At 36.6% G+C, this 18,828-nt stretch overlaps 1 protein-coding gene across 2 annotated transcripts in view; it reads left to right on the top strand.

Annotated features, from left to right (window-relative positions):
- LOC118538224 (sperm-associated acrosin inhibitor-like) overlaps positions 1–12,154 on the top strand; it is a 119,028-nt gene extending 106,874 nt beyond the window's left edge. The window contains exons 7-8 of one of the 2 annotated variants that reach the window (XM_078066718.1): positions 10,799–10,836; positions 12,035–12,154. In XM_078066718.1, coding sequence (XP_077922844.1) covers positions 10,799–10,836; positions 12,035–12,045 — 49 coding nt within the window. In that variant the 3' untranslated portion in view covers positions 12,046–12,154. The remainder of the gene's footprint in view (positions 1–10,798; positions 10,837–12,034) is intronic. The other variant, XM_078066719.1, reaches the window with a different exon arrangement.
- Positions 12,155–18,828: the final 6,674 nt, after the last annotated feature.

Raw genomic sequence — 18,828 nt, 5'->3', positions numbered from 1 at the left:
GCAAGGCATTCTGGAACCTTCCATGTAAACTCCCTTCCTGTATCCTTCACTCAAAAGGAGTTTGCAGTCTTCAAGTTTGGTCAATTTTTCTGAGTCACCATTTTCTATCACAGATATTTCCTCTTCTTTAATCTGAAAATCTCTAATCGTCTCCTCTCTCAGGTCTGTGCAGGTTCCAAGATTGAATCAGGACTGAGTGTGTAGGAAGAGCTAAACTGTCTCAGGTGTGGGGGGAACATGTGCAGTGCAGCGGAGCAAGCAAAGCCCCCTGCTTGTGGCAGAGCTTCTACACATTATCCCATTTTTAAATTCTCCTCATTGAGGAGCACTTAGTGCAATACCTAGAAATTTTAAATAATTTTTTTTCCTTTCTCTTTTTCTTTCTTTACAGTGAAAGTGGTGGAGCATTTGAGTTTGGTTATTATGGTAGATGCTGATTTTGCCTGAGCTACACATTCCTATGGCTTTTATTGTGATGCAATTTTGTGGTAGATTCTACAACCAATTAGAACTCCCTCAGTCAGGGTTTTAAATTCCTAGATAACCAAAGACTTCTATGGTATTAAGATGGAATATCTGATGTTGAAGAATTTTCCTAAGACCCTATGATTGAAAGATTTTTCTTTTCTATGTCCAATTATTCAAAGACAATTGAAAAATTATCTTAATTGTGTGTTTCTTAACATAAAATCTAATGCAATTTAAAATCATAAATATTTCAATGAATACAATGTTCAATAATATTATCCTTTTAAAATACCCTTTCTTTCTTTGGTTGGTTAGTGGGTGAAAAGACATGAATACTTTTGGTAACTATAATTAAAGAAATATTTTCAAAGGTGAACAAATAATACATTACTTGTGTATTTATTAAAAATACAGACACTTGGGCTCCTCTTTATCCTAAACAATCAAAACCTCTAGGAGAGGGATCTGGGAACTTGATTCTAAAATGTACTCCAGGTTAATCTTACGATTACAAATGTCAGGCAATATGCACTTAAATTCTAAAACATGGGTCTGTCTATCATTGAATGACTTGGAGAATCTGTTCAAAGATATTGTAAGATTTCTGAGATTTGGAAGAAAAATTATATTATTTCCTTTTTCTCTCATGAATCATTAAAGAGAAAAGTTGGTGATCTTGGGGTGCCAGGCAACTCCACCTTCATCAGGGCAGTCTATCCATTTGTGGTCCAAGTCCAGTGATTCTCCATTTCTTTCATCTCTCAGCCAACAAGAAACAAGCTTTATCTGGGTGGTCGTATGTTCATTTGAAGCTTGATTTTAATGGCAGAAATGCAGATTGATTACAAGAAGACAAGTATCAATCTGCTACATTAACAGGCCTGCTCTCCTTTTCACTAAACACTTCCACCTCTAAAAGAGTGATCTATGTGGGAGTTACATATTCATTTACATCTTTAGTATTGATTTTTAATGAAGGTACTGGCATTTAGATTTTTTATCCATTAGAATGTAGACATTAGAGCCACATTATAAAAATGCATTCAGCCACTTTCATAGCCTTTTTCATAATAGAGGACATGTATAAAAAACATGCAGTGAATGCTGGGAAATTTACACATGTATTGCTTTCCCTTTTATTTAACATATTATTTTTTAAAAAATCACTACTATGTGTTAAGCCCTGTATTAATGGTAGGGAAAAGTTGCTAAGGAAAGCAGATACTACTACTGTCCTCTAGGAACTTTGGGTAGACTACTGGAAGTTAGTATCCATCAACGATGGGAATTCCACCTCTCCGCATGACTGTTTTCTACACAAGCTTTGTGGATCAACTTCCCACATCCCTTCAGTTATGTAACTTAATTCCGAGAGGAATCTTATTAGATGGACATCATTTTAGCCATAATGAAAGTGGGACACAGGAAACTGAACATTTAAAATCTGACACTTGATAAGGAAAATACAGTGTTTTCTTGAATTGAGATAAAGTTCACAAAACTTAAAATTTGCCATTTTGAAGCATAAGATTACATATTTTTTAGTATACATTAATTTACAGTGTTGTACAACCATCACTACTAATTCCAACACGTTTCCATCATCTACCCCCTCCTCCAAAAAACAACTACATACTTCCCAATTCCCCACCTATCAATTCCTGGCAGCCATTAAACTATTTTTTATCTCTATGAATTTGCCTATTTGGACATTTCACATACATGGAATCCTACAATATATGTATGATTTTCACGTGAAAGTAAATCTACTCATCTATCTATTTATCCTATGTTGTCTTTTGTGAATGATTTCCTGAACTTAGCACGGTGTTTTCAAAGTTTAACCACATTGTAGCATGTATCAGTACTTCTTTCCTTTTTATGACTGAGGAATATTCCATCTTGTGGCTATAGCACATTTTGTTTATCCATTTGTCAGTTTATAGACATTTGGATTGTATCTACTTATTGGCTTTTATGAATAATGCAACTCTGAACATTCTTGTGCAAGTTTTGGTGTGACCATATGTTTTCATTTCTCATGGACATACACCTGCAAGTGGAATTTCATTTGATAACTATCTTTCACACTTTTCAGAAAATGACAAACTGTTTTCCATAGTGGGCACACCCTTTCACATTCCTAGCAGGATTTCATGAAGGTTCCAATGTCTCCACATCTTCACCCAAATCACAATTGTTTATTTTTTAAAAATTATATTCATCCCTGGACACCTGGGTGGCTCAGTCAGTTAAGCGTCTGCCTTTGGCTCAGGTCATGATCCCAGAGTCCTGGGATGGAGTCCCACATCGGGCTCCCTGCTCCGTGGGGAGCCTGTTTCTCCCTCTGCCTCTCTCTCTCATGAATAAATAATATCTTTAAAAAATTATATTCATCCTAGTAGATGTGAAGTAGTATTTAATTGTGGCTTGATCTGCATTTCCCTTATGATTAACAGTGTTGAACACCTTTTCACATGCTTATTGGACATTTGTGTATCTTCTTTGGAGAAATGTCTATTCAAATCCTTTGCCCATTTTTAAATTAGTTTTTTGTCTTTTTTATTTTTGAGTTGGTATTGTTCTTTATATAGTCTAGAGAGTAGAGTAAGCACATTGACTTACAAATGTGCCTTTATTCCATTTTGGGGTTGTCTTTTTTAATTTTCTTGATAGTGTCCTTTGATGCAACAATTTCTTTTTAATTTCATGAATTCCAGTGTATTTATTTTTTCCTTTGTTGCTTGTGCTTTGGTGTTATATGTAAGAATTGCTACCTAATCCCAGTTCGTGAAGATTTACAACTAGGCTTCCTTCTAAGAGTTTCATAGTATTAGTACTAGCATTTAGATTTTTTATCCATTTTGAGTTAATTTTTATATATTGAATGAATTATGGGTACAGTTATACTTTTGCATGTGGCTATCCAGTCGTCACAGCACCATTTGTTGATAAGACTAATCTTTTGCCTTTTAATTTTCCTGGAACTCTTTTTTTTATTTTTTTAAATTTATGTTATGTTAATCACCATACATTACATCATTAGTTTTTGATGTAGTGTTCCATGATTCATTGTTTGCGTATAACACCCAGTGCTCCATTCAATACGTGCCCTCTTTAATACCCATCACCAGACTAACCCATCCTCCCATCCCCCTCCCCTCTAGAACCCTCAGTTTGTTTCTCAGAGTCCATAGTCTCTCATGGTTCGTCTCCCCCACCGATTTTCCCCCCTTCATTTTCCCTTCCTGCTATCTTCTTCTTCCTTTTTTTTAACATTCCATGTAATTTTTAATTTTTTTTCTGATTTCTTGGTTGACTCATTCATTGTTTAGTAGCATGTTATTTAACCTCCATGAATTTGGGGTCTTTCCAGATTTTTTCTTATGGTTGATTTCTAGAATTGTAGTCAGAAAAGTTGTGAGATATGACTTCAATCTTTTCGAATTTGTTGAAACTTGTTTCGTGGTCTAACATGTGATCTATTTGGAGAATGTATCCTGTGCAGTTGAATAGAATATATATTCTGTTGTTTTAGGATGAAATGTTCTGAATATGTCTGTTAAATCCATCTGTTCCAGTGTGTCATTCAAAGTCACTTTCCTTGTTGATTTTTTGCTTAGATGATCTATTGGTGTAAATGGGGTGTTAAAGTCTTCTACTATTATTGTATTAGTATTGATTAGTTCCTTTATGTTTGTTACTGTTTTATGTATTTGGGTGCATAAATGTTTACAACTGTTATATCTTCTTGTTGGATTGTCCCCCTTTATTATTGTCTAGAGTCCTTTATCTTTTGTTTTAAAGTCAATTTTGTCTGATATAAAGATTGCTACCCTGGCTTTCTTTTGACATGCATCTGAATGATAAATGTTTCTCCATCCCCTCACTTTCAATCTGCAGGTGACTTTAGGTCCAAAATGAGTCTCTTGTAGGCAGCATATAGATGGATCTTATTTTTTTATCCACTTTGTCACCCTATGTCTTTTGATTAGAGCATTTAGTCTATTTACATTCAAAGTAATTATTGATATGTATTCATTGCCATTTTGCTACTTGTTTTGTGGCTGTTTTTGTAGTTTTTCTCTGATCCTTTCTTCTCTTGCTCTCTTTCATGGTTTGCTGGCTTTCTTTAGTGATATAGTTGGATTCCTTTCTCTTTATTCTTTGCATATTTATTATTGGTTTTTGATTTGTGGTTACCATTAGGTTTGTATATAATATCTTCTGCCTATAGCAGTCCATATGAAGTTGATGGTCACTTAAGTTTGAACCCATTTTTTACTGCTCCTCCTCTCCCCCATCGCCACCATGTTTTAGGTATATGGTGTCATATTTTACATAGTTTTATTTTGTGAATCCCTTGACTGATTTTTACAGATATACTTATTTTTACTGCTTTTGTGTTCCTTGCTTTTCATGCTCTCACTTATGATCTTTCCTTTTCACTCAAAGAGTCCCTTTTAATATTTCTTAGAGGGCTGGTTTAGTGGTCATGGACTCCTTTAGTTTTTGTTTGTCTCTTTATCTTTCCTATTCTGAATGATAGCCTTGCTGGATAGAATATTCTTGGCTTCTGAGTTTTCCCTTTTAGCACTTTGAATATATCATGCCACTCCTTTCTGGCCTGCAAAGTTTCTTCTAAAAAATTTGCTGATAGTCTTAAGGTTTCCCTTGTATTAACTGCTTTCTCTTACTACTTTAAAATTTGTTTCCTTTATCACTATTTTTTGCCATTTTAGTTACTATGTGTCTTGGTGGGGACCTCCTGGTTTTGATTTTGTTGGGGAATCTCTGTGCCTCCTGGATCTGGATTTCTGTCTCCTTCCCTAGATTAGGAAAATTTTCAGCTATTATTTCTTTAAGTTTTCTGCCACCTTTTCTCTCTTCTGGGATCCCTATAATGCAAATGTTATTATGCTTGACAGAGTCACTGAGTTCTCTAAGTCTCTTCTTACTTTGCATAATTCTTTTTTTCCTCGCTTTCTCAGCTTGACTACTTTCCATTACTGTGTCTTCCAGGTAATTCATTCCTCTGCTTCCTTTAGCCTGTTATTTATTCCATCAGCTGTATTTATTTCATTTATTGTGTTCTTCTCTCTGATTGGTTCCTTTGTGTAAGGGTTTCACTGATGTCCTCTATTCTTTTCTCAAATCCAGCGAGTGTTTTTATGATCATTAAATTCTTTAAATTCTCTATCGGGCATATTACTTATCTCAGTTTTGCTTGTGATTTTGTCCTATTCTTTCAATTGGTACATATTCCTCTGTCTCCTCATTTTTCCTAATTCTCTGTCTGTTTCTGTGTGTTAGGAAAGTCAGCTACTTCTCCTGCTCTTGGCAGTAGTGGGTGGGGCACACACTTTAAAAAGGTGGCACTGGTCCTTTTTCACAGGGGATATGCAGCTGCTGTGGAGACCAGGGCCAGCCAGGGCTGCTCCGCAAAGTGCGCCACACCTGAGCTCTTTTAGAGCTGAGTGCAGCTGATTTTTACTGGTTGGAAAAACTCACAGAATTCAGTGCCTCTGCTTTCCAAAGCCAGATGCTATGGCGATTCATTTTCCCCATGCAGGCTCCCTGGTGTTAGTCTGTTTCTTGCCCTTTCTCCACACTCCTAGTTCCCTCCCTCCTGTGGCCAGACCTGCAGGTTTTATCTCCCCATCCTATCTCTGCCCTTCTTACCCTCTTCAATGTGGCCTCTTCTCTACTTTTAGTTGTGAAGTTTGTTCTGCCAGTCTTTGGGTTGCTTTCTGGGTTATTTGCAGTGATGTGAGTGTTATATAGTTCTATCTGTGGGATAAGGTGAGTTTAGGGTCCTCCTATTCTGTCATCTCTCCCAGATATTCCGATTTATGTCTTTTGATTGGGGAGTTTAATTTATTCACATTTAACGTAGCTACTAATAGTGAAGAAATTATTATTGCCATTTTTAATTTGTTTTCTCTATATCTTATAGCTCTTTTGTTCCTCATTTCCTTCTTTACTGCTTTCCTTTGTGTTTAGTTGATTTTTTGTAGTGACATACTTTAATTCCCTTTTATTTTCTATGTATATTCTATAGAAATTTTCATTGTGGTTACCATCAGAATTACACATGACATACTACAGTTATAACATAAATATACTATTGGTTTTTTTAAAGTTTTTATTTTAATTCCAGTTATTTAACATACTTGAATATACTATTGTTATAAAAATCTATTTTAAATGGATAACAACTTAACTTCAATTGCGTAAAGTTTACTCCATTGCAGGTCTGCCCCCTCACTGTATTTTATTGATGTCACAAATTCTATCTTTTTATATTGCCTATCAATGAACATAAATTTAAATTAATTTTTATGCTCTAGTCTTTTAAATCCTATAAAAGAATGAAAAGTGGATTTATGGGCCAAAATTAAAATAATATGGGGTTTTATAATTGTCCATGCATTTACATTTACTGGTGAACATTTTCTAAACAAAGTTTATTTATTTATTTATTTATTTATTTAAGATTTCATTTATTTATTTGACAGAGAGATAGAGAGAGAGCACAGATAGAATGGCAGGCAGAGGGAGAGGGAGAAGCAGGCTCTCCGCTGTGCAGTAAACCCGATGTGGGGCTCGATCCCAGGGCCCTGGGATCATGAACTGAGCCGAAGGCAGACGCTTAACCGACTGAGCCACTCAGGTGCCCCTACTGGAGAACATTTTCATATCATTTTGAGTTATTGTCTATTGGCCTTTCACTTCAAATTGAAAGTCTCTCTTTATCATAATTTTTTGTAGAATAGCTCTAAAGGTAATGAACACCTTCACCTTTTGTTTCTCTGGGAATGTCTTAATTTCCTCCCTCATTTTTGGAGGACAATTTTGCCAGAGGTAGAATTCTCACTTGGCAGTTTGTCTTTTTTTTTTTCACACCTTAAATTTATCATCCACTCTCTTCTGTCCTGCAAGATTTCTACTGAGAATTTCTGGTCCTAATTCCTGCTGACAAATACATGGAAGAAGGGAAGTCCAATGTATAGAGTATAAGCATCTTTCCTGCAGCTTCAGTTCTAGGCCTCAGTTTGCTTTTTCCTCAAATACCCTGCACCAGAAGGCTTGGTCTGCCACAGGCATTTTTGATGGTGTCTATGTAAATAACTCAAAGAGCTAGTGTAAGCATAATATTCAGTTTACTATAAAAAAGGAGTATTTTCTCTACTTGTGAGATGTGGGTTCTTCAATTAACTAACATAACATAATAAAAAAATTAAAATAAATAAACCAATATCAAACAAAAAAAAATTTGGCACAAAACATTACTAGTCTCAAAGTTTCTTTCTGAATCCTGGGCTTCCTCACTGCTAAATATAACACATAGGATTAAGGTGGCAAATGCCTACCAAACACACAACTTAACTGCAGATAGTTTAAATGTTTTATCCCTATTCATCACACATATATAAGATAGACACTATATTTCTCATATAAAGAAAACTGTGGATTCAAACTTTATGATTGAATATTGAGTCAAGGTTACTCAGTAATAGATAGGATTTGTACTTGGGTTTTTCAACTGCCAGAGCTCTTTCCACTGAGTCAGACTGAAGAAGATTAGTTAATAAAGGAGAAAATAATAATGAATAAATCTCTCCCTTTTCTTTTTTTATTTTTAAAGATTTATTTGAGAGAGAGAGAGTATGAGCAAGGGGAGGGGCAGAGGGAGAGGGAAACAAGCAGACCGCCAGCTAAGCAGGGAGCCTGACACTGGGCTTGATCCCAGGACCCTGAGATCATGATCTGAGCCAAAACCAAGAGGTGGACGCTCAACCAACTGAGCCATGCAGGTGCTCCTCTCCCTTTTCTTTAAAAGCCTCCAGTGTCTCTCAAATATCTCTGATGGAAAGAACAAATTTTTACCATATAATTTAAGGCAGTGTCCCATCCTGTTTCAACTTCATTCCCCAGAGTTCTCTCTCCTGCTCTAAAAAAATGAGTTCTGGAGACCTAACACACAGGATAGTTATTATAGTCGACAATACTGTTTTATAAACTTAAAAGCTGCTAGGAGACTAGATTTTAATTGTTCTCACAAGAAGAAGAAGAAGAAAGAAGAAGAAGAAGAAGAAGAAGAAGAAGAAGAAGAAGAAGAAGAAGAAGAAGAAGAAGAAGAAAAGGGAGGAGGAGGAGGAAGATATTTAAGTGATGTGATAGAGGTGTCAGCTAATACTGCATTGGTAATCATATTGCAATATGTTAATGTACCAAATCAACATGTTGCTCACCTTAAATTTACACAATGTTATATGTCAATTATATCTCAATTACAAAAACATATTTGCATCCTGTCCTCTTAAGTTTCCTTAAACCTGGCTGCCCTTGAGACTCATCTGGGAGCTTTTACAATGTACTAATATTAGCCCAGGATGAATCTACTAACAATCAATTCACAATTTTGACTGCAGGACAGGATTTTCATACTCTTGAAGTTTCCCATGTAATTCTAGTATGCTTGTAGTTTGTTTTTTTTTAATATTAAATGCTTAGGTCATTAATTATCTAATTATCATTCCCAAACTTTTCTTTTTCCTGCTTGATCCTCTTGTCCTTTTTCCACTCACTTGCTTGGAAAGTTTTCACATACCTTCTTTATCTTAGGATCTATGACGCTTCCCCATACCTCTGGGGATCAAGTTGTCCTCAAATTTTCTGTTTAGGAAGATCTATTGAGAAGTATGTGTGACCTACTTTACAGCCCCAAGGAAGGACAAGAATCTCTCTGTGTCTTATCTGCCTTGGGCCATCAATCTTACCCCATCAATCTCCTCAACAGCAGACAAATAAAAAAAACTTAGCTGGAAGGAGATGGCTGAGGAGGAAATGTGAACAAGGTAGCCATAGTCTCCAGAGCTGTTGACACCACTCCCTATTGTCTCTCTGTGTCGGGTGGGTCATGTGGGAGATCTAGGGAGGTGGCCCTGGTGTGCAGCACTGCTATGAAGATTGCTCCAGGTCTGTCTTTCCAGAGATATCTGTTCCTATTTCCTGAGGAAAATAACTGAGATTCAAATGTGTAGTTTTTAAAAAATGCAGCCAGGCTTTTTCTGCGCTGACTATAAGTTGGGAGAATAATCTCAGTCCTCCCATTTTTTTAATAGATATTTTGGAGGGCTTTCTTGTATATCTTTTGGGGGTGGGGGACTTCCAAGTGATGAGACTTTATGTTTTACTGAATCATAGGGTTGTAGGAAGGTAAAAGGGAATAGTAATCTAGGAGGTTGGAACAATTCCTTTAGAAGTAAGAAACATTTGAAAACTGGGTCTTTAGGGAATCCAATTTAGCATGTATCAATGTTACAAACGTTCTTAAAGGTTTCTCTCACAGACTTGATAAAATGTCCCTCTTGTCATCAAGAATCAAAGTTTTTTTCATCATTGCCTTCTTATTTCCTTATTATTCTGGTTAGTAAATTTTTATTCCTGGGTGAAACACTACATATCCTAGGAAAAAAATGCAAGAAGCAACTGTTATAATTTTGGAAAAGAGAAAATGATTTTATGGAGTTTGGAATTCATAAACCAGTAAAATGAAACAGGCACATGATCCAAATGCTTTAAATTACTTTCATTATTCTCATTTCCCACATTAGAGAAGTTGCAATGGAATGGTAGATTACAGTAGGCAGTAGTTTTTAGGTCTTTGTTCATATGTAACTCAAGAACTTCAACTAAATTCTTTTTCCTTTCTGGGCCCAGATTTCATGATTACTAAGTGCAAACTGTAGGAAGAATGATGTCTTCTAGGTCTGACATTCCTTGACAATCTGATTTGTTGTTTGCCAGCTCTGAGTCTACTAAGTTAAGGCTTTGTGTAGAGGAGAATTCATTGATTCTTTTTTTTCTAACAAGTTATCTACTGATGAAGCTCAAGGTTGTCCATGAATTTCAGAATAAGGTAGTTATGAGGTATCAGTTGGAGCCCCCAAAATAGGGCAAAGTACTGCTTAATTTTTCCTACTTAAGTAAATGCATGCAAAGCATTTTCTTCCTTGACACCAGGATAGCTCCTTTAAAAATTTATATAAAAAATAATATCTTCAAGCAGAGTATGAGGTGTTATTAAGAAATAGCATACACACTGTTTTCCACATAGCTAGATTAATTTGGAAATTAAATTTTTAAAAGATTTGTCTCATTATAAGTTTTTTTAACTACTGCCACAAAATTCTCATTTATTATGTGCAATAAGTAGGCAATTTATGTCAATTTCTGTTGCAAATAGATTTGGATGCCTCTTACCAGACTATGTTTTTTGTTTGTTTGTTTGTTTTTAACTTTTTCTTCTCTGCTCTGGTTGCAGAAAATGGATTTGTAAAACCATCCAAGAACAAGGTTTCAGTAAGTTATTACTGATTGATTTGGAAGTAAAAAAAGATAAAATTTTAACCTTATTTTATTGAAAAATTTAACACTAAATTTACCAAATATACAACAGAATGAGGTTTCAAAATTTAAAAATATTTATATTTTTATTATACTAAATTCAAGAAATATAATCTAGCCAGCAATACAAAACCATTTGCCACTACCTACCTTATTATATAAGATGATAAAATGCATATTCTTCTATCCCAAGATTCTATTCATTGGCAATAAGATGCTATTGTGCACAAGAATCTGAGAAAGAGGACACCTGGGTGGCTCAGTCGGTTAAGTGTCTGCCTTTGGCTCAGGTCATGATCCTGGGGTCCTAGGATTAAGTCCCACATCGGGCTCCCTGCTCAGCGGGGAGCCTGTTTCTCCCTCTGCCTCTGCTGATCCCCCTCCTTGTGCTCTCTCACTCTCTCTCTGTCAAATAAATAAATAAAATCTTTTTTAAAAAAAGAATCTGAGAAAGAGAAAAGCGTGTTGGAGTAAAATTATACATCCTCATAAAACAAGTTAAAAAAATGAACCACCAAATGATCAATTTAATGTTAAAAAATAATGACTTCCATATATTCACATAGTAGAATATTACATTGAGATGAAAATAAATGAACTATAGTTCTAAACAATATCAGCATATATATAAGATCACAAAGGAATGTAAAGAGCAAGTCATATAAGAATATATGTAGTATTGTTTTCTTTGTATAAATTACTAAGATACCCTAAACATATATATGAATACATGTATAAATTTGAAATGTATAAATATTGACAGTTAGTGAATATATTTATTGATATGCGGTGAAATTACAGAGGAATGCAGGAAATGATCAACAGAAAATTCAGTTTGGTGATTTCCTCTGATAAAGGGGGTTGAAGGAGATGTGATCTGCTGGGGAAGATCATGAGTGTGGGTATGGATTTGTGACATAATAAAAATACTTATGCCAATTACTTGGCCTTTATCTTAGTAGAGGGTTTATATATTTAAAGAAATGGTAATTTTTAAAACTTTCTCCTGGGTTGTATGTACACAGATATTTGTCTTTGTACCTATATATTGATTATATTTACCCTATTGTGTATGTATGACATTTCATATAAAAATGAATATTATTCAAATGTTCATTATTCAATAAACTTATGTTGTCTTTCTGTTTTACAGTCAATATGTGAAGTGTATGATAATCCGGCACAAATTTGCACCAGAGAATATTATCCAGTCTGTGCAACCAATGGCCAAACTTATTGGAATAAATGTGTTTTCTGCCTTGCCGTGATGTAAGACCGCAGTAGCAAACGTGTGCTTTCTAAGTAATGAAATGCCAATTACAAAATCTTAGTACATCTATGTTGCTGATACTCTAAATACGGAATACACAGAAAATAACTAATATTTCTGTAAAAGTCAAAGAAACACACTTGTATCATTCCTTGAAATTCTTATTTCTAAAAGTTTCATGTTTGAGCTCTCAGACCATAATCATGCTGTTCTACAAACATATAAATCAATTAATTTAACTATGAATTACTAATGACAGATGTGCAACCAATATGACATAATTCCAAAGCTCTGATGCTATTCAGTAGATCTCTGCTATACTCTAAAATCCATCAAATGAGCCTACTCATACTGGAAAGAAACTCTTCTGATGGTCAGGTTTGTCCCCTGAACTTGATGAGGACCTTTCAAACCTTCCTCAGACTGCAGAGCATTCTAGTATACTTCCACCAAAACTTTCTTCCCTTTCTCCTTTACCCTGAAGGAATTTGTGGTCTAATGGCTCTGCCACGCTTTCCTGCCTTGTCCACATTTTTTTTCTCGTATTTACAATCCCAACAGTCACCTGTTTCTCAAGAACCGCTCTCACAATCCCTAATCCTTTCCTTTCTCAGGCAAGAGCTGGTTTCCAGCCTGAGGGCAGGGTTGAGCAAGTAGGAGGGGTCAGTATCCTCAGAGCAGGGGCGCCTGGATGGCTCAGTAGGTTAAGCCTCAATTCTTGATTTCGGCTCAGGTCATGATCTCAGGGTCATGATCTCAGGGTCATGAGACTGAGTCCCACATTGGGCTCTGTGCTGGGCATGGAGCCTGCTTGGGATTCTCTCTCTCTCCCTCTCCCTCTGCCCCCCACCCCCACCCCCCACCCTGTGCATACTCTCTTGCTCTCTCTCTTAAAAAAAAAAATCCCCATAGCAAAGACCGGCCGGCTTGGGAGCAGGTGGGGCCCAGAAGTTTCTAGAAGTGAAGCACAGTGTCTCCCTGGAGTCCACATTCCAGACTTCTTCATGAAGAAGCATTTTGTGCATTTCTCAGGAGTTTAATGTATTCTTTTAATAATTTCTTTTTTCTTTCTCTTCCTTTCTGCAGAGAAAATGGTAACAAATTTAAATTGTCTCATTTTGGTGAATGCTGACTTTTGATGGAGTTATATTTTTGTGGGGATTTTATTGTAATCCCATTTTGCAGTGGCTTCTACAGCCAATTAGAGTTTGTAAATGGAATCATTTCTCTAATTTCTCTTTCCACAGTTGCATTGTTAGTGTATAAGAAAGCAACTGATTTCTGTGCATTGATTTTGTATCCTGCCACATTACTGAATTGTTGTATGAGTTCTAGTAATTTGGGGGTGGAGTCTTTTGGGTTTTCCACATAAAGTATCATGTCATCTGCAAAAAGAGAGAGTTTGACTTCTTCTTTGCCAATTTGAATACTTTTATTTCTTTTTGTTGTCTGATTGCTGTTGCTAGGACTTCTAGTACTATGTTGAACAATAGTGGTGAGAGTGGGCATCTTTGACGTGTTCCTGATCTTAAGGGAAAGGCTCCATTGAGGATGATATTCGCTGTGTGTTTTTCATAGATGGATTTTATGAACTTGAGGAATGTTTCCTCTATCTCTATACTCTGAAAAGTTTTAATCAGGAAAGGATGCTGTATTTTGTCAAATGCTTTTTCTGCCTCAATTGAGAGGACCATATGGTTCTTCTCTCTCTTATTAATGTGTTCTATCACATTGATTGATTTCTGAATGTTGAACCACCCTTGTATCCTGGGGATAAATCCCACTTGGTTGTGGTGGATGGTCCTTTTAATGTATTGTTGGATCCTATTAGCTAGGCTTTTGTTGAGAATTTTGGAATCCATATTCATCAGGAATATCAGTCTGAAATTCTCCTTTTTGATGGGGTCTTTGCCTGGTTTGGGGATTAAGGTAATGCTGGCCTTATAGAATGAGTCTGAAAGCTTTCTTTCTGTTTCTTTTTTTTGAAACAGCTTCAGGAGAATATGTATTATTTCTTCTTTGAATGTTTGGTAGAACTCCCCAGGGAATCCATCAGGCCCTGGACTCTTGTTTTTTGGGAGGTTTTTGATCACTGCTTCAGTCTCGTTACTGGTTATTGGCCTATTCAGGTTGTCAGTTTCTTCCTGTTTCAGTCTTGGTAGTTTATAGGTTTCCCGGAAGGCATCCATTTCTTCCAGGTTGCTTAATTTATTGGCATATAGTTGTTGATAATAATTTCTAATAATTGTTTCTATTTCCTTGGTGTTAGTCTTCATCTCTTCCCTTTCATTCATAATTTTATTAATCTGAGTCCTTTCTCTTTTCTTTTGGATAAGTCTGGCCAGTGGTTTATTGATCTTATTAATTCTTTCAAAGAACCAACTTCTAGTTTCATTGATCTGATCTATTGTGTTTCTGGTTTCTAATTCATTGACCTTTGCTCTAATCTTAATTATTTCTCTTCTAATGCATGGTATAGGCATCGTTTGTTGCTTTTTTCTAGTTCTTTAAGACGTAAAGTTAGTTGGTGAATTCAGGAGTTTTCTATTTTTTTGAGTGAGGCTTGGATGGCTATGTGTTTCCTCCTTAGGACTGCCTTTGCAGTATCCCATAGGTTTTGGACTGATGTGCTTTCGTTCTCATTGGTTTCCATGAATTGTTTAAGTTCTTCTTTGATTTCCTGGTTGACCCAAACATTCTTGAACAGAGTGGCCTTTAGCTTCCAAGTGTTTGAATTTCTTCCAAATTTTTTTCTTATGATTGAGTTTCAGCTTTAAAGCATTATGGTCTGAGAATATGCAGAGAATAATCTCAATCTTTTGGTATCAGTTGAGACCTGATTTGTGACCCATTATGTGGTCTATTCTGGAGAAAGTTCCATGTGTGTTTGAGAAGAATGAGCATTCTGTTGTTTTAGGGTGGAATGTTCTGTATATATCTATGAGGTCCATCTGGTCCAGTGTGTCTGCTCTTCTTTCTTTGTTGATTTTCTGCTTAGATGATCTGTCTGTTGCTGAGAGTGGAGTATTGAGGTCTCCTACAATTAACATATTATTATCAATATGACTCTTTATTTTGGTTAACAGTTGGCTTATGTAGTTGGCTGCTCCCATGTTGGGGATGTAGATATTTACAATTGTTAGATCTTCTTGTTGGATAGACCCTTTAAGAATGATATAGTGTCCTTCTGTGTCTCTAATTACAGTCTTTAGTTTAAAATCTAATTTGTCTGATATAAGAATTGCTACCGCAGGTTTCTTTTGAGGTTCATTGGCATGGAAGATGGATCTCCATCCCTTCACTCAGTCTGGATGTATCTTTAGATTCAAAATGAGTCTCTTGTAGACAGCATATGGATGGGTCCTGTCTTTTTATCCAATCTGCAGCCCTGTGCCATTTTTATGGGAGCATTTAGGCTATTCAAGTTGAGAGTGATTATTGAAAGATATGAATTTATTGTCATCATGTCCTTGTTTCAATAGATTGTCTCTGTAAATTTCTGTTCTGTATAACTCTTGGGGTCTTTCTTCTTTTATAGAACCCCCCCCCCCTTAATATTTCTTGCAGGGCCGGCTTAATGGTCACATATTCTTTCAGTTTCTGCTGGTCTTGGAAGCTCTGCATCTCTCCATCAATTCTAAATGACAGCCTTGTCGGATAAAGTATTCTTGGCTGCATGTTCTTCTCATTTAGTACCCTGAATATGTCTTGCCAGGCCTTTCTGGCTTGCCAGGTCTCTGTGGATAGGTCTGACATTATTCTGATGTTCCTCCCTCTGTACGTAAGGAATCTCTTCCCCCTAACTGCCCTTAAGATGGTTTCCTTGGTTCTAAGATTTGCGAGTTTTACTATTACATGCCAGGGCATCGGTCTATTTTCCTTGATCTTGGGAGAGATCCTCTCTGCCTCCAGGACACAAATGTTTGTTTCATTCCCCAGATTAGGGAAGTTCACAGCTATCATTTGCTCAAATATATCTTCTAGTCCTCTCTCTCTCTCCACCCCCTCAGGGATCCCAATAATTCTGACATTGGAACATTTCATGGTGTCACTTATTTCTCTAATTCTTTTTTCATGGATTTTGAGCTGTTTCTCCCTGGCCTCCTCTTTTTCCTTCTTTTCTATCAAATGGTCTTCTAGATCACTAATTTGTTCTTCTGCCTTCTTTACCCTAGCTGTTAGAGTATCTAGATTAGACTGGATCTCATTGATAGCATTTTTAAGTTCTGTCAGTTCAGCTTTCATTTCTACCCTTAGAGATTCTATGCTGCCTTTAATCGATTTCTCCATTCTAGCTATTGTCTTCATAACTGTTACCCTGAAGTCCATTTTCAACATCTTGGTTATATCTGTAACCATTTGTAAATCTGTAGCAGAAGTCACAGTCTCTGAGTCTTTCCTATTTTGGGGGTTCCTCCTCTTAGTCATTCTTGAAACCAACAGCCTGTGATATTCTGTTTGTAGAGATCCAGATATATCTTCTTATATCTCAGGCTGATTTCATGGGTGTTCAGAGTGGTCTGGTCGATATCCAGCTCAATTCAGGGGACCAGTTGGAATAGGGTCCCCTACTCCTCTGCCATCTTTCCCCCGTCCCACTTTTATTTATTTTTTAAATTAAATTCAATTTGCCAACATATAATACATCATTAGTTTTTGATGTCAATCGGAGAAAGACAAAATTCATATGGTTTCACTCATATGTGGAATATAAGGAATAGCACAGAGGATCATAGGGAAAGGGAGGGAAAACTGAATAGGAAGAAATCAGAGAGGGAGACAAACCATGAGAGACTCTTGGCTCTGGGAAACAAACTGCAGGTTGCGGAAAGGGAGGTGGGTGAGGGGGTGGGGTAACTGTAACTGGGTGATTAAGGAGGCATTAAGGAGGGCACATGATGTGATGAGCACTGGGTGTTATATGCAACTAATGAATCAAGAATCAGAAACTCTTGTTGAGAGCTTCAATTATAGCCATTATAGTGAGTGCATTTATTTATTTATTTTTTGTAATAATTAAAAACACTTTATTCAAGATACTAAATTTACATATATACACTATGGCTTTAATTAAGAAAATATAAACAAAAATTAATAGAAGATAATATTCCAAATATTAAAGTTGTTGCTTCTTGGTGATGGAATTATATATGTTTACTTTTCCAGCTTTCTGAATCTTTCATCTTTTTTTTTAAATTTTTTTATTGTTATGTTAATCCCCATACATTACATCATTAGTTTTAGATATAGTGTTCCATGATTCATTGTTTGTGCATAACACCCAGTGCTCCATGCAGAACGTGCCCTCCTCAATACCCATCACCAGGCTAACCCATCCTCCCACCCCCCTCCCCTCTAGAACCCTCAGTTTGTTTTTCAGAGTCCATCATCTCTCATGGTTCGTCTCCCCCTCCGATTTCCCCCCCTTCATTCTTCCCCTCCTGCTACATTCTTCTTCTTCTTTTTTTCTTTCTTAACATATATTGCATTATTTGTTTCAGAGGTACAGATCTGAGATTCAACAGTCAACCCTCCCCAGTGTCCATCACCTAGTCACCCCATCCCTCCCACCCCACCCCCCACTCCAGCAACCCTCAGTTTGTTTCCTGAGATTAAGAATTCCTCATATCAGTGAGGTCATATGATACATGTCTTTCTCTGTTTGACTTATTTCGCTCAGCATAATACCCTCCAGTTCCATCCACGTCGTTGCAAATGGCAAGATCTCATTCCTTTTGATGGCTGCATAATATTCCATTGTATATATATACCACCTCTTCTTTATCCATTCATCTGTTGATGGACATCTTGGCTCTTTCCACAGTTTGGCTATTGTGGACATTGCTGCTATAAACATCGGGGTGCACGTACCCTTTCGGGTCCCTACTTTTGTATCTTTGGGGTAAATACCCAGGAGTGCAATTGCTGGATCATATGGTAGCTCTATTTTCAACTTTTTGAGGAACCTCCATACTGTTTTCCAGAGTGGCTGCACCAGCTTGCATTCCCACCAACAGTGTAGGAAGGTTCCCCTTTCTCCGCATCCCCGCCAACATCTGTCATTTCCTGACTTGTTAATTTTAGCCATTCTGACTGGTGTGAGGTGGTATCTCATTGAGGTTTTGATTTGGATTTCCCTGATGCCGAGCGATATTGAACACTTTTTCATGTGTCTGCTGGCCGTTTGGATGTCTTCTTTGGAAAAATGTCTGTTCATGTCTTCTGCCCATTTCTTGATTGGATTCTTTGTTCTTTTGGTGTTGAGTTTGATGAGTTCTTTATAGATTTTGGATACTAGCCCTTTATCTGATATGTCATTTGCAAATATCTTCTCCCATTCTGTCAGTTGTCTTTTGGTTTTGTTGACTGTTTCCTTTGCTTTGCAAAAGCTTTTTATCTTGATGAAGTCCCAATAGTTCATTTTTGCCCTTGCTTCCCTTGCCTTTGGCGATGTTTCTAGGAAGAAGTTGCTGCGGCTGAGGTCGAAGAGGTTGCTGCCTGTGTTCTCCTTTAGGATTTTGATGGACTCCTGTCTCACATTGAGGTCTTTCAACCATTTGGAGTCTATTTTTGTGTGTGGTGTAAGGAAATGGTCCAGTTTCATTCTTCTGCATGTGGCTGTCCAATTTTCCCAACACCATTTGTTGAAGAGACTGTCTTTTTTCCATTGGACATTC

Source organism: Halichoerus grypus, chromosome 2, assembly GCF_964656455.1.
Source record: "Halichoerus grypus chromosome 2, mHalGry1.hap1.1, whole genome shotgun sequence".
In the NCBI taxonomy this organism is placed as follows: domain Eukaryota; kingdom Metazoa; phylum Chordata; class Mammalia; order Carnivora; family Phocidae; genus Halichoerus; species Halichoerus grypus.
Note: the sequence above shows the minus strand (reverse complement) of the source record. Positions and strands in the feature narration are given on the sequence as shown.